At 34.5% G+C, this 26,259-nt stretch overlaps 1 protein-coding gene across 1 annotated transcript in view; it reads right to left on the minus strand.

The window, feature by feature from the left end:
* Positions 1–1,835: 1,835 nt before the first annotated feature.
* SPTLC1 (serine palmitoyltransferase long chain base subunit 1) overlaps positions 1,836–26,259 on the minus strand; it is a 35,328-nt gene continuing 10,904 nt past the window's right edge. Inside the window, exons 4-15 of the mRNA XM_064403387.1 lie at positions 21,969–22,062; positions 21,451–21,523; positions 17,048–17,180; positions 15,245–15,374; positions 13,265–13,354; positions 12,477–12,584; positions 10,920–11,015; positions 10,490–10,586; positions 8,940–8,994; positions 7,260–7,377; positions 6,333–6,406; positions 1,836–5,610 (exon numbers count right to left, since the gene is read on the minus strand). Coding sequence (XP_064259457.1) covers positions 5,517–5,610; positions 6,333–6,406; positions 7,260–7,377; positions 8,940–8,994; positions 10,490–10,586; positions 10,920–11,015; positions 12,477–12,584; positions 13,265–13,354; positions 15,245–15,374; positions 17,048–17,180; positions 21,451–21,523; positions 21,969–22,062 — 1,162 coding nt within the window. The 3' untranslated portion in view covers positions 1,836–5,516. The remainder of the gene's footprint in view (positions 5,611–6,332; positions 6,407–7,259; positions 7,378–8,939; positions 8,995–10,489; positions 10,587–10,919; positions 11,016–12,476; positions 12,585–13,264; positions 13,355–15,244; positions 15,375–17,047; positions 17,181–21,450; positions 21,524–21,968; positions 22,063–26,259) is intronic.

A 26,259-nucleotide genomic window follows, 5' to 3' on the forward strand; every position in this document is an offset into this window, starting at 1 on the left:
AGTCACCACTCAGGTTATCAGGAAGTGCTGGTGTTCCATTACCTTTTTCTATGCTCTCAGTCATCAGCCTGACTTTTATTTACTGTCTTGCTCATGCACTCTCTCAACAGCTACTGTAACTTTGGTAGTCAACAGCAGGTTTGCTCCAACCAAAATCCAATTTTAATTAGACCAAGTGTGAAAAGTTATTTCCATTTCCAGTTCCAAGTGTCACAGAACAGGAATCAGTACGAGAATTACAGTCACAGAACTACCGAATCCCAGAACAGGCCAAGCTGGAAGGCCTCAAAAGACCATCTGGTCCAACCTTTTGTGAGAAAGGAAGATGAAATTACCCAGCATCCTGTCCACCTACATCTTTAAAATCTTCCATAATCATGAGGAGGTGGTTTTCCAGTGATTGACTATTCTCCTCACCAAAAAAAGTTATGTCAAGATTAAATTTCCCTGTGCAACTTATACATATCAGGTTCCATGTGACTCACCTTGAGAAACCAAGTTTTCTGGTTGGGGGGGTCCATCTGTCAGACAAGAAGAAAAGCATATTTCTTTGCTCATTAGCTTGCCAAGTTGGTGAAGAGCTGCACCAGGGGAGGTTCAGGTTGGGTATCAGCAAGAATTTCTTCATGTAAAGGGTTGCCAAACATTGGAACACACTGCTCAGGGAGGTGGTGGAGTCACCATCCCTGAAGGCATTAAAGAAATGACTGGACATGGCTCTTAATGCCACGGTCTAGCTGACATGGCAGTGTTTGGTCAAAGGATGTACTTGACCTCAGAGGTCCTTTTTCAGTCTTAATGATTCTATTCTATTATATGCATATAATAATGTAATAATGCCCACGTCATCTGTGGATGCCCCATCCCTGGCACTGTTCAAGGCCAGGATGGACAGGGGCTGGAGCAACCTGGTTTAGTGGAAGGCACCTCTGCTCATGGCAGTTGGTACTAAAATTATCTTCAAGGTCCCTTTCAACCCATTTTATGATTCTATTGTCCTACCATTCTTCATGTGGCTCTTTGTGAAGAGAGCTTCTGCCATCTTTGTAGACACTGTGCAAGAACTGGGAGATTGTCCTCCAGTTTTGCTTTCTTCACAGGGCATATTCTCCAGCCCTTTGGTCATCTTTATGGTCCTCCTTTGGACCTTCTCCAATCTGACCTAGTCCTCCTTGAATTATGGATACCAGAACAGGAGCACAGTCTGACAAATGCTGATTAGAGTGAGACAAACACTTATTTTTGTCCTACATAAAATATAAGTCAAACAGTGGATTACATATTTCCAATTCTACTTAAAGCAGTTCCTTTGACTCCAAAACTTACTGGTTTTTGCCAGTTCAGAATCCTCTGCTGGAAAATACAACTACACTATACAAACAGTATACTGAGCTAAGTGGTAACATCTCTAATAGCAGAGGAAAATAGAGAAATCTTATCCATAAAATATGGTAGGCAAAATAGCATTATTTTATTTTGTAAGTGTCTCAAATTTGGGGCACATGTCATCCGAAATCAAGTTTGTTGATACACCAGAAATTCTATTCTGAGTCACAACAAAACTGTATCTGGTCCAGTGCCGAGCTTCCAATAGCAGTTTTCAGCAAGTGTGTGCTACCAAAGTATTATAAATTGGACATGTAGAAACTGTCCTTCCCTGATAGGAACTCTTCAGCAGATTTAGTAGTTTCTGTGACTTCTACATATTTTGCAATTACCTAGTACACAATGGACAGGAAACCAAAATCTGGGAAATCTATCAACAGCAAGACAGAGTAAGCCCATTACCTTATTACTATGAAAACTGCCAAAGAACATAAAAACACTAGAAGAAATGTTATCCAGACATTTCCTTTTATTAGGACACTGAAACAGTTTAATGTACAAATGCTTTGTGTTAGTTGTAAATATTTCCTCTGTTTAAGCAGCATTTACAGCTCTGTACATTTACATGTGCACTTCTCTAGTCCTCTTAAGATGCAAGACACTTTTGTGGTAGCAACTTCATAGATCAGTGAATGCCAACACTCCACAACCCTGTTTAAAATAATAAAGTCCAGATGGAGTGACAGAAAGGAGACAGTACACCATTCTGTGCATTGACTGGGCTCATATTTCAAAAGCGAAAAAAAAATAAAATCAAAGTTAGTCAGCCATACGTTTCTTTCTTTCTTAATATCCTCCTTATGCATTTCACCTCCTATCCAAAAATAATGATTACTATAATAAACAGAAAAGGCATCTGTAGTTTTTCCTATTAATATCATGAAACTACACAAATAGCAATCAATTCTTTTTAAATATTCAAGGAAAATAAATCTCTTTGTTTAAAATATGAATATATATATCATGTAGACATGTTTCTTCAAGATAAAATATTTTGAAAGTATAAATTCTTTCCAGTTCATCTCAGTCCTCATATACAATAAAAAATTGGTTTCACCAAGACAATTTCAATAAATGACCAACTTTTTAGAGTTAAAATGCCCCTCCTTCTCAACTATCAGATATTAATAGTCAATTAAAAAAAATTAACAACATTTATTTTTCTTCACTATTTAAAATATTGGATTTATTATCCACTTAGCTGAAACTCTGTTCCAAGTATGTGGCAAAGTGAAATACATAAATTAAATGAAATAAACTTTATTTTCAAAAGATATTTTGAAGTTTGGGATAAGGTCCTTGTGTTTGATTCATCTCACAGTATCCTACTTAAGAGGTTTACACTGAGCTGCCATTCTCATGCCCATGTCTGAAGAAATGGATGGAAAAATACCAATTCATCCAAATGTAACTATAAAGCAACTAACACAGTTTTGTTAATATATTTATCAGCCAAGAGTACTGGGCAGTTAAGCACCTTAACATGCTTCTGATTTTTCAAATGTCAGAAGTTTAATCAGAATCACCTGCTGCCTCCCGAACCCAAATCAACATTTTCCCCCAGAGCCACCCATTTCTTCATCTGCTTGCCATCACAGAGACATTTATCAAAAAAGTCAAAATGAAGAGGAGCCAAATATGCTTAGACTGACCAGGGATATCACTCTCCACCAGTTACATCTCATAAGTGTCTTAATTTCTTACAGAGACCATGCATACAACCTGTCAGTAAAATACATATTACAAGAGCACTTTAGCTGCTATTAACCAAGGTATTCACTTTACTGTGATCTAAATGCTTCTTTCCTATATAGTGGTAAACAATAAAAAAGGACAAAGGCAGATTTACCAATGTTTTAATGGTGGGTATGTGTTTGTCAAATTAATCAGATTATGGCATCTCTTAGCAACATTTTTGAACTTTTATATCATCAGAATTACTTAGTCACAGATTTGAAATTGCTAGAAATTTCACTCTGCTTCTACCTTAGTTGTCATCACTTCATCTAAAAGCAAAAATACCCAACAAACCAAGAACAAAAATAACAACACAAATTCATGTATCTCAAAATTATTGCTAGTTCTCTTGGCACAACAAAAATTCCACCCCATTTGCAGACAACCTAAAATAAAATAAGAAAATTAAATATAGATTTTGCAACCTAGGATTTCAATGCTAATGGTTATTTGCTTACTTTCCCAGGCTTATCTTAACTCCAAAACCATTTAATATGCTGCACTGGAATCAAAGCACCTCATTTGTTCCAAATTTATACATCAAAGTCTTGACTTCACTCGAATTTGCAGGTTTCAATTATCCAGCCAAAAATGTCTCAAAAGCTCAAAGTAGAGCCATAACATTTAATTTCCATTTCTCGCAGTCTCTGATGGTCTTCAAGATGACTATTCTGCCTTCAGTTCCAGTCTGTAAAATGGGAGTCAGTCTCATTCTGCGCATTTTTTTCTCTTCCGAATTGTTGGCTTCTCTTTGGCTTTTACTCACAGTTAACACAGAAAACATAAATGTTATTGAAATAGGGATTCTCTTTCACAATCCCCTTCATCTTGGGATGAAGGTTTTACTACATATATTGCACAGATAATGCTTTGACTATTACAATTACAGAAGTGCCCCAACACAACGTCAGGTGTTCTGTCTGAACGTACACAGATGAAAAGTTTTGAAAGCCAGGGTAGAAACAGACTCTGTGAACTGGAGGCAGCATAGACTATGCTTACCTAATACAGAATATTTAACAATATATGATCGACCGTGCTACAAAATCCAATTCTGTAAGTAAAAATCTGAATCAAACATGATTAACTTGATATTTAACAATGATGTTTCTCAAAAATAGTCCTGCAATCCTTGTAGTAGCAACCAAAAAGGCACACAAGTACAAAACAACTCAACACATATTAGGCAGAATACAAAAATTTCAGACAGGCGTTCTTAAAGCGAAATTGTGAAATAAAAAGCTGCCTTTTCTGTTTTATAAAAAGATACGTACTTCCTTACCAGTTTCCTGATTGAAATAAAATGTCTGCATATGTGATGTCCACCTGTGCTTTCTTAAAATCCTGACAGGACAACCTCCAAACATTACTTTGAAGTTACTTGGGAATTTTATGTGCACAGATTGACTTGTGTTTCATTAGTATTGTACCATCTAAACTCTTAGTAGCTATCTGTGAGTCTTGCCTTCTAAGGTATAGATGTTTACAGATAAAACTAAGCACACATAATTTTTGTGCTTAAAAGTAGTTTGACTAAGCTAGTATCTAGTTGCTGTTTCAAAACCTTGATTCATTTTCCATGTTGCCTATTACTCCTCTTCAAGACTGGTACAAAGCCCCCTTCTCTGAACATACTATACTGGAATTACACCAGTTTCACAATTCAGAGGTTTGAATTTAGATATTTTAAAGATAATAGTATGAAAAACCTCACCCATAATATCAAACATGCATATACTTACATATGGAATGCAAAAAATGAAATAGTATTTGATATGAATTTACTGTCTGGCCAGGCTTTCTTAAAACCTGGCTGCCAAAAATGGTTAGAGAAAGATACACAAACAAAAAGAATTGAAGGTCCTCCCCTCCTATAATTCAATAATAAATGACATCACATAGCACAAAATTATATCTTAATGTGTTATCCTTTTGGTAATATTAGGAACAGTGTATTTTCATTTGGAAAGTGGGGAGGGATAATTCTTTGAAATTTATCTGAAATTCCCACATTCTGAGAAAATGGAGAGAAAACAACATATTTTACATGGTTTGGGGTGAAAAGGAATGCTTATATACATTTTTGAGAACGTTTAGGGGTTTAAGGAAATAAATTTAAAACTTTTTATACTAACTTATGAAAGAGTCATGAAGTCAACAGTGATATCCCATTTTAAGCAATGCAAGTAAATGGTAGAGTTTGAACTGGAACAACACCATGTCATTCACTAACTCCAAAATTCAGCATTCTTCCCCTCACCACATTTGTATCAGTCTAGAACCATTTTGTTAGTCAGCTTTCAATGCCATCAGTGGAAGAATCTGGAAGTCACTATACAGTGTAAAACACTTATCCTGATAATGTGGGGAAAGAGGAATCCAAAAATAGCAGTCTAATTCAACACAGACTGTGCAGCTTCCTTAAGAAGTGATGCAGCTTTGTCCAGTTCTTGTTCTGTTTGTTCCACTGTTATCACTACTCGAATACTAGAAAAAGAAAACCAGAACACAGAGAGTAAACTTCACTCCTAGCCTTCCACTTAGAATTGTATTGTACTAATTCCAACACAATAAGATCACCATCTGTAGGGAAAATATTATAAATTCAAATTCAACCAGGAACAAGACATATGACTAAACAGATGTTATCAAACTACTTTTTGTCCCTGTTCTGCCACCCCACTATACACACTACAGAAATCTCTTATCTTTTTTACCTACAGAGTAAGAGTAATTTTCCTCATGGATATGTGCCTGCTAACAGGCTACATGCTGATCCCCAGGACACAGGTAGTTTTGATACTGTTATTTCATGATACTAGCAACCTGTAACAGTCACTGAAAATATACCTCAAAACTGGAGCCTCTCCCATTTTTCCAAAAAGCAACTATTCAATCCAGTCTACTGAACAAACTGGACTGAACAGTTCCATCACTGTATGGAAAAGAGATGGCCACAGGAAAAAAAACAAAAAACCAAAACAAACAAACAAAAAAAAACCAAAAAACCAAAACAAAAAAAAACAAAAACAAAAACAAAAACAAAAAAAAACCACAAAAAAAAACCAAACAAAAAAAAAAACCAAAACAAAAAAACAAACAAACAAACAAAAAAAACCAAAAAACAAAAAAAAACCAAAACCAAACAAAAAAAAAAAAAAACAAACAAAAAAAACAACAAAGAAGTAACATGTTAACTTTCTGCTAACCTGGGTGGAGGAAGACATTTTTCTTCTTTCTCCAGATAACGAGCCTGTGTTAATGCAATACCACTATTCATGCACTACAAATAAAGAAAATACAGCAAGTCAACCTGGGAATTTCTGATGGCATATCCTTTTGATCACCGAATACATATAACTAACTTCTATTAATCTGGTGTCAAGACAAATACAAGTTGTTTCCCAAATGGAGGTGTTGAAGATAGTGCAAAATCATCTCTTAATTTCAATGCAGCTTTAACACATAAAATAGTTTAAGATGCAGTGCCTTTAGTTTTCACCTCCAGGTAATCAGGCAAACATACCAGACTGATCAGGCATTTAAATAATACTTAAGTGTATTTTCAAAAACGTTAACTTCAGAACTGCGTTTTGTAGTGTAGTCTTGTTTGCCCGCCACCTGATATATGACGATATATCCACCCTCACTTCTTCACGTGGGACAAAAAGAACCCATGTGTATCGAAGAAGGAAAAAATACTATATATAGAACATCAGATTGTTTACACATAAAAAAAGCAAATTCATGGACTCAAAGAAGCAAAAGTTGACCTTAAATGGTTAAAATGCACCTCCACTCTAATAAGAACACTCTTCTTATTAACATAAAAGTTGTCTAAGCAACAGTTTTATATACAGATTTGAGCATTAAAATAGATTACAGGAAATAACTATTTCCTGAAGTAAATAGTCTAATATATATTTTTTAATCCAGATCTACAGACCTAACTATAGGCAGCAAGAAATGGTTAGACAGTGATCTTTAATAAAGCCATATAATCAGCACAGAAACTCAGTTTCTTGCAGCATTCCTTCAAGATCTTTCAGCAAGTTACCCAACAAGCCTCCCTACCCTTTCTTTATTATTAACATTCAAAGACAATGATATATTTTAATTACTGTGGTGACACTTACATAATCCACAACTCTTTTGAGTAACTTCACATCATCTTCTCGAGATCCACAGCTCTCCTCCAACTGTAAGTGCAATGCTGGAGAAAAAGATTCTCCCACAACTTTTAAACCAGAAATCCTAAAACAAATAAAAAGCCTTTGATATACATCCTACTTGAAGACATGCTGAAATTCTAGATAAGTGTTTCTCCTTTTTAGGTGGTGACAAAAGATGGATATTTCACTTTACTGATATTAATGCAGACAAAACATATGTGCATTTCAGCTTGCGTTACATAAAGATAACAAAGTTATCAAACAAATGTTTTCTAAGGAGTTTCAGTAAGTTTGTGTAACAATATTTACTCATACTTTTAAAAAGGATTAATAATCCAGAAATACTTAGAGTCCTTATAAGATGTAAGAGAAATGTCTGTTAGGCCTGTAATTTGCTGATAAAAACCCAGCTAGCTGGGTCAAGTCACCTTTTTATCACTTAAGGGATAAGAAAGAACAGATGTTCTGCTGGGGTTTTGCAAGATTTGTCAAGATTTATAGTTTTAAATGATTTCCTGTAGAAACTCTTTACAGCATCGTCTGTCAGTCAGAAGGTTTTCTAAACTTATAGAACTGTAATTGTTCCCTCATCTGTACATAGGAACAGTTGTTAACTGGGTTTCTAGAATTTGACTGAATGACTGACATTTGATTTTCATTGTCCTGACACATCACACACATTTAGGATTGAGTTATTCATCTCCAAATATCTGTATTCAATATACAAGCAAGACCTCTGGTCCCTAAAATTAACATATTAACCATCAGGTGTAATTTTGATTTCTGGACTTTGATAAGCTTGCCTAATACACATTTTAAGAAGATCAAGCTCATTCTATGATAGTATCATTTCAAAGAAACTAGTATAATCAATCATGTGTTAGAGATTTGTGTGAGTGTTTTTAAAAGTTATTAATTTCTGTAATATGCAACACAATTGTTGAGGAAGAAGAATTGTAAAATACAATTGTACAATTACTGCACATTAAATGGCTATTGAATATCACAGCAATTCCTGTATCTTTTTAGTATCAAGACCTGACAGATAAAAAAGCAGTTAGTCAGTATAGCCATCTTTTAGAACATCATAGTATTAGGAAATCTTAAACGTTATTTTTCAGATAAATTCTAGCCATTTTCTCTCCGCCTCCAGAACAACGGGTACTTTATTATATTTTAACATTCAAGTCAAATATGTAGGAACACTATTGTATTTAAGGTGATTGAAAGGTGCATTGAGTTGTCTGAAAGAGCATTTGCTAATCTTCATCCCAAATGCTTTTATTTATTTATTTATTTTATTTTTAAAATGCCCATCAATACTTTGTGTCACTGAGAGCTATCACACTCTCCTAATGATTTTAATATGTAAGAGATTGCAGCCTTCCTCAAAAGTCTTAAGGTATAATCTCATTTCAAAACCTGTAAAGGATTTAAAAAACTTGGACTCTTTTTAGTAGTGCAACAGGGAGAGTTGGGAAAGAATAATTTTTCTACTTTAATACATACACAACTGAATGTACATATCCTAGTCTAAGCATCTATAAAACCAGAAACAGATTTGGGCAAGAAGAATTTCTTTAAAGTTCACATTATAAAGACATAGCCAAATAAAAGCCAAAAAGCCCCAAACCCCACACTTACCCCTGTAAAGCTTTGTGAATCCGTTCACATTTAGCCCGGAGAGTCTGAAAAATGTCTGTACACAAAAAAAAAACAACAGCAAAAAAAAAAAAAAACAACATAAAAAACCCCAAAACAAAACAGAAAAGAAAGGCTTAGATTTCCTGTTTCTACTTTACATTTCTCTACTATTTCAAATATAGCATTTAGAATCAAACTAAGGTATGTATATCCAGAACTAATAAGTCTCTTCACTATTCTTCTTAATGTTCCCGATTCCTATTTCTACCAGGAAACGACAAGCATTTAAGTCCTGACAAATGCACTACTTCCCTTTATCTCATTACTCCAGCTGCATATGGTGCTGCTGCTGTTCATGCCCATATGGAAGGGATGACATAAACACTTTGTAATGGGACTGAAATGGAAGGTCCAATTTACAAATATCCATAAATATCTATTGCCATGCAGACTCTGCTCATTGAGTCTTTTCCCAATTCACTGCCATTCTTAAAGAGAAAACTGACTCCTGGATTTGCAAATTGTGGCTCTTTTCCTTGATGAAGGCTAACCCTCCACTACACCTAACAGTCCTTTAATTTACTCTTAATTTTTTCTTGATTCTATTTTACTTCATACAACTCATCATGGACTACCCAGTTCTTTTTATTTATTTGTCACAAATTAAATATGTTTTCTCTGCAGATGTCCTCCAATCTGTTGATGCAAATGAAGGTTAAAACCAAATTCACACACATTTCACAATTTGGCCAATTTTGTCCTCGTGTCCTCTCCAATTCCTTAAAAAAACTCAAAAATCAAAAAACTTCTTTCCCACTAGGTGTTCTAGTGGCTGGAATTTGGTACTGCAGTGGTCTGGCCTCAATTCCTGGTAAGCAAAAGGATTTTTCAAGGCCAGGTTGGATGGAGCTCCTGGTCTAGGTGTCCCTGCCAATGGCAAGGTTGTTGGAAGTAGATGATCTTTAAGGGCTTTTCTAGTTGACTCCCAGAGCAGAATCTTCTGTCTGTCACCTTTATAGAAATACCCTGTATCTGGTCCTGCACGTCAAAGGCAGTTTGCACCCTGATCATTCCTGAGATTCTCACCTGAATGCTTAACTAAAGAAGGAAAAAAACCCTAATTATATAGTGCAAGTGGAAAGGAGAAGATTGCTGTCCTGAGGAAATACCTTACCATTTGTTTCTATTTAACTTTCTCTTCCTTCATTTGTGCTGAAGGAATATGTTTTTAAGGAAGAGGCAAAGAGGAATATCACTGATTTAAACTGCAGAATAAAAATTTCTCATTTGCTTTTTCAAAACCATCTGTGTCCCTCTTAGCCTCAAATAACTTGCTTATTTTCAGCTAGAAGACAGAAAGGGATGGAAACACTGAAGAAGAAAAGCAGAGTGGGAAATACCATTAAGAAAAAACATGCAGGTAAAATCAATTAGGAAAAAAATAAGAGGACACTGGAGTGAAAAGGTAAGGAATCAAAGTCGGGAGAAGTACGAGTTACTAGTTTCGGGTGAAGAAAGACTGAAGGATAACATTTTCCTGAATTAAGTACCTGGATTATCCTCCATAATATTCAGAGCCTCAATAGCAGCAGCAGCTAACAAAGGAGGCAGGGAGGCAGAAAAGCAGTAGCCTTGACCAGACAATCGCTATGGGAGAAAAGGAAAAAAAAAATTACAATAATGCAGACAATGTTTTAAAAGATAATCCATGTCCATATTAATGACAATAATGTAGACAATGTTTTAAAAGATAATTCATGTACATATTAAAAACCTCTCCTCCACACCTACAGATACACATAAGGACTTAAAAGTAGGTCTCCAATTTATCTACGATATTTCATAGGAACCAGACAGTTTCTATGTAGAATCAAATAGAGCATGAACTTCTATATCATATGTGCAAATGAGTATTAATAATCAACTCTCACATATAAATAACTAATAGTACCAGACTATTTATAAAGAGATCTGTCTTACCTGATGGTCAATAATAAAAGATCTTCCACAGCAAAATCCACCAATAGAAGCCAGTGAATTTTCCATGTTTGCACTAATAAGATCTATATCATCAATCTGTCAGTAAAATTAACAAAATATTAAAAGATGTTTTTGACTGCATCAAGACTAAAATTTAATCCATTAAAGATACATCTTGTTTTATATTACCGTGAATACTAGAGACGATCCACCAAACCATGACATAATAAAACGAAAGTACAACTGACATAAACATTTTAATCAATACAAAAAGGACATTTGAGAAATTGAGATTTATGGTTCTGTAAATAAATTGCATATAATCTCTCTTTTCCAGGAACTGCAATGTGAAGAACACAAACAGATAAAACAAATTATTTAGATGCTGATGGCAATTCCACAATGCAGTCAGTGTGGCAGTGTCCTTTAAGAGTATAAGTAGCCCCACTGTCGTCATTTGGAGGTAGAATGTGATAAAAATTAAGCATAAATCTAAAATAGTCTGAATATTAGAGACCCAATTGTGTTATTTCACTTGTGAGTTGCAAATATTTTCTTTTGCCAGGCTTCAAAAGATTTTGTATGTAAATGAATTTAATGTAAAAGTCAATTAATTGGAAAGGATTTAACATAGTTAATTAGCTACTATCAGCTAATCAGATGGCAGTTGGCATGTATCACAGTAACACTGTTTCCTTTTCTAAATCAAGTTTCTCTTTTTCATGTTTGGTATTAAATGAAAACAACAGGACAAAGAGTAAGACAAAATTAATTTTCTGAATTTGTTGTTTCACTTCCAAGCTGAATACAGACACTGTGAGAATGAAGTGAAACATGCTCCACACTCAAACATCGGCAAACAAAAAGCATTTCTTCCTTCCCCTCAGTCTAGGAGACTGTGGTAGTAGGCAGCTGCAAGGATACCATTTTGGATTTCCAAAGTACTCCTTAGCTGCATGAACACAATGAAAAGTAGATCCTTGGAAAAATAGTCTGGCTGAATCTGCTGGTAAAGTACTATAATAACACCTTCGAAAGAACCATCAAGAAGTTTTATCTTAATTTTACCGACTGGAGTAAAAAGGCAATAGAGCAAAATAGGCTGGCTATATACTGTAAGGGTTTTTCTTACTTACTCCAAGACCCCAAATATTTCTGTGCCAGAAATATTTGAGGTCTTGGAGTAAATAAGAAATACTGTCTATTCCAGCTACTTACACTTTTAAGTGTAAGTAGCTAGAATAGACAGTATTAATTATCTCATGGAGAGTCTAAAAAAAGGATAGAATTATGCAATGCAAAAATTCTTTTGTTATCTTCGTCACTAAAGTTAAGTAAAACTATTTCAAGTAAGCACATGAAAGACTGCCAAGACATGAAAGCTCTAGGACTGCTAAAAATACTATATTTAAATATATATATATAAATTTAAAAAAGCCCTATATTTAAATGTTTACGGTACACTGCAAAAGTATCTGTTAAGGGCGCAGGTATTAGGAAACAATTGCACAACTTGCTTCTGTACAAATCTCTCATTCACAACAAAAAAATACATACATTTATTCCAAAGTGCTCAGTAATTCCTCTCCCATGTTCTCCAAGGACTCCAAAGGAAAGGCTCTCCTCCAAAAATATTCTAACTTTGTATTTATACTTCAGTTTAATCTAAAATAAAGGAGATTTTATAAAAGACAAGTCAGAATTTGGTGACAAAATGCATGGGGGAGATAAAGAAAGACAAGGACAGCATTCTGAATACTGCATATAAGTCAGTTCTAGAGTTCTGTTCTGTTCTTAATACACTTAAAAAGCCTTCAACATTATTTCACCATGTAATACTAAAACAAATTTCATAAATGTTCATATATTAAAAATCCTCTTTTTTAACAGGTTCTCAAGTACTTTCAAGACAAAGCATTTTTACACCGTTTCTTCCATCATCTACAAGAACAGATAAAAAGCCATTTTATTCTGAATAGCAAATATTTTCCTTGAAGTCACTATTTCTGACATTTCATGAAGGTTTCTTTGAAACTTTTTTTTTTAGATATAACCTGATTTAACTATCTAGTATCATACAGTGTAGCTGAAAACACACTGTATTTTACAGGATAAAAATGAAGACCACAGCCAGACTTTAAAATAAAGTCTCAATAGCTTCAGAATCCTAATCAGAAGTTTCAAAACAACCTTATGGTTTGGAATCATCATTTCATGAACATGTGAGAAAGCAGGAATGTAAATAAAAAAAAACTCATGCAGAACTTTTCTATGTAGGCAACACTACTATTTCATTAGCCACATGCTTTCATATGTGGTTCAAAAGGCAAACTAAAACCACTTACCAACTCTGGAAGAGGGCAAATGTCTCCTGTGTTCATATACAATCCTTCCACTACAATAAACCTTCGAGTTACACGGGCCTTGCGAGGATTCTTCAGAAAAGATATGTTTTTAGTTTTTATTAATTGTTACTAAACAAGCAAAGCTTTATGTATTTTTTTATAGGGAAGATTTTTCTGAAGGGAATGGCCACTTTCTCAAATAAGCTGTTACTGTAGTTTAAACTTAGTATTTTTCATTTGTAACAAAAGTTGAAATTACTCACTTTTGTCTTTTATTTTATTTATTGTGTAATAATTTCAAAGCTTTTGATTTCTACACATGATTTAAGAGGCCTTGTTTTGCAACAAAACATAACCAATCCATTTGAACTTTATGAATAAAATTCAATCAATGTAACTACAGAAGAAATACTGCAAATCTTGGTCTCTATTACACTCATCATTATTCTAAGCATTTAGAAGAGTTTTCAACGAATGTTTTGAGCACCAGAATTCACAATGCAGCACAAACCTCTTACAAGTAGTGCCTTTGTAAAACACAATGCAAAAGTAGTCATAACACTCATGTTAAAAAGTCCTTGTCTGATCTTTGGATACAATACAGACCATTAAAATATCCTTCACTTGTTCCTGCTAAATTTCAATGGGTATAATTTCAGCTTTGCTGTTTTAAAATGCCATTCTTCTGTTATTTACTTTGAACCTTATTAATATTTTCTGATCAAGGATATTTAGTCACACTTCTTTCATTTTTCAGTTCTTGTAAAAAGATTCAGAAATATCTATTTAATTTTTCTATGTGGTAGGTACCAAACTAGTCACTGTAGGCTCTATAGGCTTTATGAACTCTAATGATATGACTTACCCTTTTCTAGTCAGTGTGTCTTAGTTATACACACATGGTTTGTATTAAGCCCATGCCTACCAATTATATGTTCACATTCAGCTAATTACAGTAAGAAACTTTAACCAAGTAGCTAACTCAAAGCACTCTGCTCTAATAAACCAAATGTGTTACACAAATTAGTCTGAAAACCACATCTAAAAACTCATGTAAAGATTATCTGACAAAATGTATTTTCCATGAAGGTACATTAACTAGTATGTTATCTATAAATCTGGTATTAATCAGATTCATTACTGATTTACACCGATGTTAAGCTGATTGACAGATTATCTACTTTACTTTTTCTAGGTCTTATCACACAATCAGCTTTCTTTCAATTGTCTGTAACTTGTCAGCATTCTGTGAACAAACATGATACAATCATGATAGCTACTCAGTTAATTCTTTTAAAACTCATTTAATCAAGTTATCTGTACTTTCCCATCCTGATCTTAGTAACTGCTTTTGGACATCCCTTTGCATTACTATCAGAATTACTAGCCAGCCATGAAACTGGCTCAAATTTTTCACGAGAGAGAACATCTTAAGAGTTTAATGCATGATAGGGGAAGACAGAGAAAAAATCAACCATATCGATTCTATAAAGGACTAGCCATTTTTGTGCTGACTTTGCAGTGTGGCATTCAAAGTGATAGTTAACTTGCATGATGTTACATACAGCTACAATTTATGTAGCTGTATTTACCTAGTATTAGGTAAATACAGCTACATAAATTGCTCAGAGATACAGAAAAAAAAAAGCTCTTTGATAGTTTTTAAAGAAAAGAACATTATCTCACATCATCCTGTACAGAACATTATCTCACATCTTCCTGAGAAGATATACCCCTGCTAGTAATGCCTGTGAATTCAGTTCTAAGGGTTAAGAAGATAAATGCAAATAAATAAATACTTTCTTTAAAAAATGTTCTTAATTAAATAATTAAGATAAGCAACATTAACTGCTCAATAGAGACTTAGGAAAACTAAGAAACTGTCTTTAAGCACTGCATCCATTCAATTACACGACTCAGTAAAAAAATGTGGGGGAGGTGGCACAAAAGAGTACAAATATTCCTTCAAAGGAATGGTACCTTTTGATCTTCAGTCTCTTGTTCTTTCAACAGTCGTTCAAGGTCAGCCATATCATTATGCTTAAATAACTTGATGTTACTACGAGATGCTTGTAATCCCTTCTGAATAGCAAAGCAGGCAGCTTCATCTCTGTAAATATAACAAACCCTTCTAAGTTTGTTAAACACGGTGCAACTATTCAAAAAAAAGCTGGCTATTAGGACTTGTCTTTCTTTTGAGCTGGTATTTGTACTTAAATGTTTTAAAGCACTGTATATTTTATTAACATTTTAAAAAATAATTTCAAAGCTTCTCAATTTTATATGAATTACAGACACTAAAAGCAAGCCAGCAGGTTTTTGGTTGGTTTTGTTCTTTTTTTTAATCTATACTCATCCTTTTGTTTGTATGTGACAGTTTGAACACTGCATTCCATGGATCAGGTAGAATACCACAGTAATCATTCCAGAAACCTCCCACTTCTTTCCTCTGGGTCTTAGAAAAAAAGTGCAAAGATGTGCCTGTAACATTTACTGTAGTCCTCCAAATACTCAAAATGTCCATTTTAATATCCTTTGAGAAATAGTATCTCCATATCCAAAGAACTATCCCCCATTTTTAAGTGCTGGAACAGCAAATTTCCAACTATGCTGGGGTATGCAATTTCACAGCCACTTAGGTGAATTAATCTTGTATAAGTGGCAATGAAACCAAACCCACATATGCTAAATGCAGTAATTTCAATCACTTTCCAATACAGTTAGATCTTTCATCAATGAGAAGCTGAAACAGTATGAGATAACTAAATCCAGGGTACTCTGGGATCCTTGAGTAGTGTGTCCACAATCCTGGGCATTTATCTCAAAAACACTGATCCAGAAGATAATGAAAGACAATCAAAAAACATTATTAAATTATGAAAGAACTTCTGTAAAGAGGTCAAATAGGTTGCAAGCCTTACACTTAGAAAAGAGAGCACAAAAGAGAGATTTTGGCAGACAAATACACAAGTACCATTGTGTTATAATTTAACCACAGCAGGCAGCTGAGCCCCACATTGACACTCCCCACTCCCAGGGAAAAATGCATGGAGAAAATCCCTGTCTAAAAATCAAACGCATCGATAGGAATTAGTAGGTATTATATTTGAAACAGGTATTTCTTCATATTTTTCATTAAATGTACAAGTTAAACATTTGCATGTCATAGAAACACTGAGGATATTAAAGATCTAAGGTACTGAATCAGAAGACAAATAAAATCCATCAACTCTTACTAAATCCAAACCCTCTTCTTTGGTGCAGTAAATTGAGTATTGTTACATTGTTTCTCCCAACTACTGAATCTTCCCTAGATAAATCATGACTGGCTGTTCTTAGGTATCAGATACTGGGCCTGCCAAATAATTTATTTGCTTCTGCATATCTATTCTTCTGTTATTTTAATACATAACAATATTTATCCAACTACTCCATTGCAAATAGACATGAGGGGAACAACTCTCCTGGAAGAAAGGTGAAAAGCCAGCAGTAGACAGGAGAAAAGCAAGTATAACTATATCATTTAAGAAGAAAATTAATTATTAGAATTACATTAGTATTTGAATGCACAAGTTATTTTTCTTTTTTTGCAACTGAGTGCCCACATCTGAGCTTTCACAATTAAAGCAGTAACTGATTTGTAATATTTGGCACAGAAAAAATATTTGAACTTTGCACTACAAAATGTACTACTTGATCAAAACCAGCAATATTTTAAAATGTTCAACAATATGTTTACAAATCATTAAAATAAGAAGCAAGCAATTAGAAAACAATACTTACACAAACACAATGTCCCCTCTTTTTGAATATGCAGGGATAGCACTGGCAATTGTTGCAAATCCATATGAGTATATAATAGCTTCCTCTGTCCTCATGAATTTTGCTAGGCGTTCTTCTAATTCTAAGTGCACATCTATTTGAGAAAAAAATCAAAAATATATTAGATAGTTAGCTTGCTTTCATATCAAAAAATCTATCATTACTTTTAGAAATCATTTAATTGAAAAAAGCAGAACATTTATTTGTAGGAATAGTGTTAAAAGAAGTAACTTCCCAAAACCCAGTTTCAACCAATCCAGCTTCACTTAAACTGACAAGTATCCTGTTATTAACCACAAGTTTTGACAGACCTGAAAATATTTATGCAACATGTTTCTCTAATGTTCTTACACCAAAGTTGTTAAAATCTACTTGTGATTAGACCACAAATGATGCAGCATTCTCGGGCTGCAAATAGAGAGCACAGTTACTACAGTCAGAAAACAAATTATGTCATTTATAGCAATTAATGAGGCCCTGTTGGCAGCCCATCAGTCCTTCCAATGATGCTTCCCCTACATAAATATAGCTATCATTACAACAGAACACTGCTCTTGTCAGACTACAAGTCATAAACAATTTCCTGAACACACTCTAGCCCATTGAAAAGGTCACACCTCCAAGCCAGAGATTATTTACCCTCAAGATATAGTGACCCAATCACACAGCATTTCCCAAACCAATTTGTTCAAAGTGGCCTATGACAAAAATCAAAATACTAAAAATTGTAACAGCACTTGGTGATTGGATTGTTGCTGCAGAAAGGTAACAACAACATTAAGTATTCTGCCTAAGCAGAATAACCTGTATCAAACTGTTATTTTGATTGTCTAACACTCTTGCCACTATCTACTTTTGCTAGCAACAAACAATTATGCTTTTTGTCAACTGCAAATAAATAAGATTAAAGTGCAAATAGAGATCATTACTGTGTGATTTGAAAGACCACCAGTGGCCAAGTGTTACCTTTTTGCAATCACTGGAAGTTCATTGAAACTAAAATCAAATAAAGCAACATCAGTTATATGTACAGATTCTTCCAATAGTCTGTTATGTCAGTGTTGCTCTTTCTGACCAGACACCAACAGAAAGGGTACAGAAAGGAAGGATATTGTATAAATCCCAATTTTGCCATACTAAACGTATCTAGCATAATCTTTCCCCAAAAGGACACAGCCATCTGATGTATTTATTAATTAAATGAAAGGGTATTTATTCAAACAACAGCCTCCCAATCACAGCAAAGAGCAATTTTATCCATAGCACGCAAAATATAAATCCTCAACAATCCTTTCCTGATGTTTACCTGGGAATTAAAAAATAGACCAGAAAGAACTGGTTTTCCCACTGCCTTTAAATGAAAAGAAACAGTTAATCATTCATTATTTGGAACTTTTCTTTTGCACCCTATTATTTTGATCCAGCTGCACTAGATATACCAAGTGTTCAGGGATATCTAGAATAGCCTTTCCTCTCCAAAGACATCAAAAGGGAGGATACTGATTGGAATTCTCATCTCCTTTCTGACTGAGATTGCAAATAGTCAATTTCCAGAATACTTGTGTCTTTTTCTTGTGTCATTGCTACATGGACTTCAGAATCAATAAACAATCTTCAATCAGGCTTCCAAACAGGTGGGATGACCTTTGATTTATTGACAGAAAAGCCCAACAAAGATCAGCAATAACAAAATTTAAAAAAACAGACTGGCCACATAGCATTTAAAACATGCAATATAAACAACATTCAGTCCAAAATGTTTCTTTTTGAACCTTCATTAGTAGAGAATTAAAAATTAGGGGAAATAAGAACTGAACTACTATTTTTGAGTGGTCAGCTGTTGATACCTAATGAAGAAAAATGTTCTGAGTGACACAATTTAACAGAAAAAGATGACAAGACCACCACTGCTCAAAATCAGAACTCACTGAGTCTTATTCAGGAACAACCACCATTACACTACGCAAAGTCTAGGTAAAAAACAGTGGGCAAAATAAGTATTGTCAGGAAGGGCAGCTAACGAATATATTCAGGTTTGTGCTGAAAAAAGTTCTGTACGCCTAAGCAAATTTTGCCAAGGGCAAGAACACGTAAAGTTCAAAATGACATGCATTTGGCATATCACTACGTAAGGGTATGAATGCTTTGTTTAACCATGAGGTTGAAAAGTGCTAAGACAATATTAAAGTTTTGTCGCGATAAAATCCAAATAATATCTGACTCTCCTTTATTGCAATGATTTGCTTTAGTCTGGTTACTCCACTTAGATTAGCCTAGATTAAATGAGACTGCAACCACCACTTGAAGTACATTTGCACAGAGGCACACAACACTGAAACAGCTTTCTATGCAATTATGAAATGTTAATAAAAGTTAATATTGTTAACTGTTATGGAATGCCTGTTTAATGCCTTGTATATGCTCACATGGAAATCAAAAGAGAAGAAATGAAAAGTATGGAGATAAAACCCACAAATACTGAGGTATACGATAACATACAAATATTTCATGCTCGCTACAGGATAAAGGCACAGAGAGGGATACAAGGCAAAATAAAAAATGTCTTACAAGGGACTCACTAAATCTATTAATTACCTTCAAAGTGGCATAGATATGAAGAACCAAATATCCATTCAAAATAGATTATAACACAATATGTACATTTCAAATAGAGATCTCTGATACCGATATGAAATATCAGCTCCTAGGAGGGGATAAATCTGAGCAGTAACAATCAATAACCATCAGTTAAATTCTACACAGGAATGTAAGAGGAAGCCATGTATAGTTCCGCACAGGACATGACCCATTTACCAAAGGCCTGGTACATGAAAAATTGTGTGAAATGTTCAAGGCACACAATGACGCAAAAAGTGTTTCTTCTAATAGATTTATAATCCTGCCACACTTAAATGTTTAAAGTTAGGTGGAAATAGGAAGACAATTTCAGATTGAACAAGCAGAGCAGGAGTCTGTCTACCATTTAAAATGAAGCCACCATTATTTTATATGTAAAAGATGATACCTCAAATGGGTGAATATAGTATCACTTCTTCTCTACCAATGTCAAGTAGCAATGCTACAGATTAGGTTCCTTGCTTTGTGAAATAGAGAGCTTACTGAAAAAATTCAGAAGCCAATGAATAGGAAAAGCTATAGTTTACATTTCAGGATTAGCCCTCCAAAGAGGGCAGGAAACAACCAGAAGAATCTCTCACCAGAAAAAAAAAAATCAAATTTAACCTATTATAATTACAATTATTAATTGTCTATTTCAAACAATTACTAAAAACAAACTAAGTGAAAGACTTCACAAAATTTAAAATCAGCTTGGATTCAAAAGGTGATTATCATTCCAGAAGGTTTTTTGAGCACTTCACTGTTTTGGAGGGAACGGAAGGGAAAAGCCTATATGAATTCCAACAGACCACTGCTGAACTGTGATCACTGAGAGAATCTAGCATCCCATAAGTTCTCTCTGTACTAATCAGATAGACTTATATTAGACAGACTCATATTAAATCAAATTAGGTATAGGAACTAGTTGATCACTTATGGAACTAGTTTGATTAACCAAAAAAAGCTGAACTTGTCTTGTCCTGTAGCCAAGACTACAGGAAGCTAACTCTATGAAATAATTTGAGTATAGACCTGTTCCGAATTTCATAATCTCTGGGGAGAGACTGGAAAGTTCACAAAATGTGTTGATGGTTTTAGCCTGTAACTGTGCAGCTATTCATGTATAAGTCTTTGGTTTACATGCAATATTTCAAAATATAAATGCCTGTGAAGAACTATATCCAGAACCCAATATTTAAGAACTTACTACTTTTTAAAAATAATGAAAAAAACCCCTTACCTTAGTAACACCTGCCCAGGTAATAAAATCTCTCAATTACAACATTAAAGTTATCAGTGGAAAACTTCATTCTGGCTACAGCATTAGTAGTCACAGAAGCAGTCACATTAGTTATCACAGAAATCAGACTGCCCCCTTGTGGAAAGTTTAATTCGCACTTAAATTTACACTTCCAGTCACTGGGAATTATTAAATGCTAATAGGTTTATTTTATCTTTCTACTATGGTTTCTACTATGGCTATGGTTCTACAACAGATTACAAACTTTGCAATTCTTTTCAAAGACCAGCATTAGAAAGCATAAGAAAAGAGAAAAAATAATAAGAAACAAAGCCAGAAAGAATAAATGCCGCCAATCCTCAACAACTACAGCAAAATGTGTGTTAGAGGATAACTGTTCTTCAGAGCAACAGAAATAACTTTTGGCTTATATATTGGTCTATTTTGGCTGGCTTACCAAACTAGTCTGAACATCTTTAAAGGCAGATCAAAGAAAGTTACTCACCAAAAGTACCATAGAACCCTCTGGGTCCACAAGTGCCAACACCGTATTTCTTCAGAGAAGCCTGGGCTGCACTCTTTAATAGGAAAGAATTACATGAAATATTAGTTTTCCAATACATTTCACACTGAAAATTTTACACCAATGTACGCAGATGAATTTTTGTATCCTGTAGGATGACCCGCTTCACAGAAAGTATAATAATGTATGGAATTCTATAACTAATTTCACCTCAAAACTACTTTAGACAACTGTTTAAGCATCACTCATTTTATTCCAATATTTAAGGACATTAAATACTAATCTAGCTTGATAATCAACTAGGCGTGCAGTAAGTACACCAGATTAAACTTCAGTAAAAATACAAACTTGACTAGCACAACAAGATTTATAGTCTTACTTCCTGCTTTAGCAGTATGTCATTATTGATGAAGTTTATGCTTTCAGTATTCTTTATCCAGAGATAACACACCACGTAAAAGGGGAATAATCACAAAAACAGAACAACTGGAAGAACTCACCTTAACTTTTTCATTATTCAAAAGTCCAAGGAAGTTAAATGATGCGAAGTTTATACATTCCTTGCCATTAACAGTGATTACATGGGTAGGAGGACTGAAAAAAAATTACAGACCTATTGTTATGAATGAAGTTGTAATTTTCATAAACAGTTGATACAGAAGTTCTGTTTTTCAATAATAGAAGGCACATAGGTTTTTGAAGATTCCCTCTTTCTACTACTTCTGTTGCAGCTGCCAATCAGTATTTAAATTCAATGTCAAGTCACAAATATATTCAACAAAACCTATATTCCTGTAATTTATAAAGAAACTGTAAATAGTTGAGATATTTAATGATTCCTTGTTGAAACTTAATTCATAGAAAGATGACCCCTGAAGAGATGCATAAAACTTCTCTTTTAAAAACAAAGCAATATCTGTTTTCAAGAAGTACTAAAAATGCAAAGGATACCTCATTGCTCTTACTTCCAAATAAAAAATTAATTCAAAATATTTTTTTTTGTCATAAAGCAACCCCAGAATAGCTATCTTCTACTGATATGGCTATTGAAATATAGGTAGTAGCTGTAAGTAGATGAAACTATTGTATTAGCTATCAGCTCAAGTTTCCAATTCAGTTTAATCTGTAATGGTTTGAGTAATTTATGTAATCAGGAAATAGAGAAAGTCTGAAAACACACATTACTAGCAAACGAACAAGAGTATAATATACATGAAGCAATGGGCAAAAATTTTCTGCCCTTAAAAAATTGAGATTTAGGTAAACAAAACAAAAAAAACTGGAATAAAAAAAATATCCCTTTAAATACAAGCATCATATTAGTATACTATGTTCTATAAGCAAATCTTTCTGGCAATTATACACATCAATACAATAAGTTAAAAAATTTCCATTAATCACTTGGAGCACTAAAAAGTCTCAAATCTAAGCCAAATACAAAACCCTATGTCTGCCCATTTCTATATCCGCTGTCAAATATTACAGATGAGATTCTATGCTATTCCTCAAACACAGTAATTTCCACAAGCTTTTCCCAGTGGAAAACTAGCACTGGGCAACTTTCTTCATCAAAATGAAACAGGGCTGCTCAAATGTCAAATGCCTGTGCACAGCTGTTCCAAATCTGGTGTCTGACAATATTTCAACAGGCACATTTGGTGTGCAAAGCAAAAAACTTTTAAGACCAAGCTATTTACTGCAAGTTAAGAAAAACTCTGAACTGCCTGAACTTCCTTTATAAACTCCATGATCTCGTGTTATATCTGTTCACTTCAGAAAATTCAGCACATGTTGCTTCAACTAAACAATTGCAAAAGTTTACTAAACAGTGCATGTTCCTCTTTTGAATGCTGAACCTGTCCGCACAAAGAAGCTGTCCTACATTACAGCACTGCATCTTCTGCTCAGTAGTAACATTACAGAAATGTGCAGCAAACTGTCTTGGGGAACTAACTGCTGTTAAAAATATACCTGGATCTGTTCCTCTGTCTAGCTCATCAATGAACTGTACCAAAGTCTCGATGTCCTAATAAGTGAAATAATTACTTAGATTCACAGATATTCACCAGAGCAGACCTGTAAATATATATACAATTTGTCACTAACGAGTTTCAGTATCTTCCCAGCATACTATCAAATCTGGTAAATTTACAACAATTTGCCTCACAGCTTCATCTCTCAAACCTAGAAAACACACCAATGTTCACCAATAGCTTGGCCACCCTTTGCTATCAGAATTTTACCCCAACTTCTAAAGAAACAATAACAAAAACATAAATGGAAAAGGATATTTCAGTGAATAATTATAACCAATATATGCATACTGACCACATCATAAACCCTGCCTTACAACAAGAGTAAGTCTTTACTAAAGGAAAACCCTGAACCATTTGATTTTTTAATCTTTTAATGTATCTCCCTTCTCCTAGTGTAACAGCTCATTAGGTATCATAATTAGGAACAACAGTTATGAGATACTCAATGATCCAGCTTAAACAGTAAATTAAAACAGCATTTCAAGCTATATTCAGAGAACTTGCAAGCAAAGAAATTCTGAAATTGTGTTTTAAGGACTCGGAGCATGCACACTGTTTCTGGGCCTCTCATTTAGGTGTTTCATATATTGAAAAAACCAGCCACAGAAAAAAACAAAGTTAAGAAGGTACTGATGATGTGACTTCTACTTTAAAGCAGAACAAGAATTTGCATGAAAATTTTTCAGATGCATTGTTCTACAAAACAGATTTACATTTTCTGAGTGAGATCTCCTACAACTAAGCTATTTTGCATAGATTAATTCTCAGAAAGGCTACCACAAGGAGTAACTAATTTCTGAACTACTGAAAGCTCTTGTGGGTACCTTCTTCAGCATTGGTTCAAGATGGATCAGTTTTTTGATTAGGAAATGTCTGAGTTTTTAGCTTTCCTCATTATTTGGCAACATTACTTGATTATGCAGAAAGGAGAATATGAACGCATGGTGCAAAATGCAGAGCCTGCTGAGGGAGGAGAAAATCTCACACACACAGCAAGTAAAAATTTTTACTGAAATATTTCATTTTTCTGTAGTGGTTACGAGCTTTTATAATCCCCACAAATTACCATAAACACACAGTATTATAAAGATAAATTAGAGTTGTGAGGCACTAGAACAGGCTGCGCAGAGAAGCTGTGGACACTGAACCTGAAAATGGTTCAAGACCAGGCAGGCTGGGGCTGGGAGCAACCTGGTCTAGTGGAAGGTGTCCAAATGGCAATAAGTAGAAATGACATAACCATTAAAGGTTCCTTCAAATATAAACTGGTTTATGATTACAATTTTTGTAAATCACCGCTCATGATAGACATTAAGACATGAAAATAATTGAAAGAAGACTACTTCAATAGACAGGGTCTCCCTAAAATACTGGTTAAAAAGGGAAAATGCTCTTGAGCCGAAATCAGGATGCAGACATTTTTCTTCTGTATTAACTCTTGAAATATATTTTAAGTTTACAGTCAAAGTTACAGTCTACAGCTGTCGAGCAACTTGCAGGGTAGTAGTCAGTTGGCAGCTTAAATATTAAAAGACAAATGTCAAGATTTCCCCACAGCCACTGCTGAGTTTAAGACACAACACATTAAGATTCTAACATTTCCTAGCTATAAGCACTAGAAAGTTCTAATAATTTAAACATTTTCTGAATCACTCTGAAACATATATTTGTTCTATTTTTTGAAACAGTCAACACTTCCTTTAACTCTACAGTACAGCTTGTTTCAAAATTCTGAAGAATAACAGAAAAATTGTTCACATCACAATTAATTAAAACAGGCATCACTTCTACACGGCAGACTTTTCTGTGGCAGCGGAACCATCAAAATGGAACTCACTATGACACTATTTCAAATCATTAGTGTCAATAGAAGGATATTACAAATGCTTACAAAGTAAAGTAACACACAAATCTGAAGATTGTAAAAAGAAGCTTCAAAGCAATTTCTGAAATAATGTGACTCTTGCTTAAGTCATCAGACATTTTAAAAGCCTTGTAACACAAGAAAGAAACACTGACCCATAAAATTCCTCACAAAACAGCTCTACCATCCAGCATTTCCAATTCTGATTGTCCCAAGAAAAATTACTTTTCATGAAGTGTGTGCTGGGTTTGGGGTAGATTCAATTTTCTTAACAATCACTGCTGGTATGAGGCTGTGTTTTGGATCTGTGCTGGACAGAGGGTTGGTAATATAAAGATGATTTTGTTACTGCTGAGCAGGGCTTACATAGAGCCAAGGCCTTTTCTACTTTTTATACTGCCAGGCTGGCAAGGAAGTTAGAGGTGCATGGGAGGCTGGGAGGAGACACAGCCAGGACAGGTGAACCAAACTGACCAAAGGGTCCATCCACATGACACACTCAGAATATAAAGCAGGGGAAAGAAGCAGGAAGGAGGGCACATTTGGAGTGATGTCATTTGTGTTCCCAAGCAACTGTTATATGTGATGGGGCCCTGCTGTCCTGGAGATAGCTGAACATCTGGCTACCCATGGGAAGCACTGAATGAATTCCTTGCTTAGCTCTTCTTGTTTGCATGGCTTTTGCTTTCCCTATAAAACTCTCCATCGCAACCCATTACCTTTCAAATTCTCCACCCAGTCCCAGTGATGGGGGAGCGAGTGGCTGCATGGGGTTCGGCTGCTGGCTGGGGTTAAACCAGATAAAAGTGCCAAGTGGCTACACACAGAATTTCTTTTAAAGTGATTAGTGATGATGTAAGAAGGTGGTATCCACTTTTGGAGGTCTATATT

Source organism: Passer domesticus, chromosome Z, assembly GCF_036417665.1.
Source record: "Passer domesticus isolate bPasDom1 chromosome Z, bPasDom1.hap1, whole genome shotgun sequence".
Lineage (NCBI taxonomy): Eukaryota > Metazoa > Chordata > Aves > Passeriformes > Passeridae > Passer > Passer domesticus.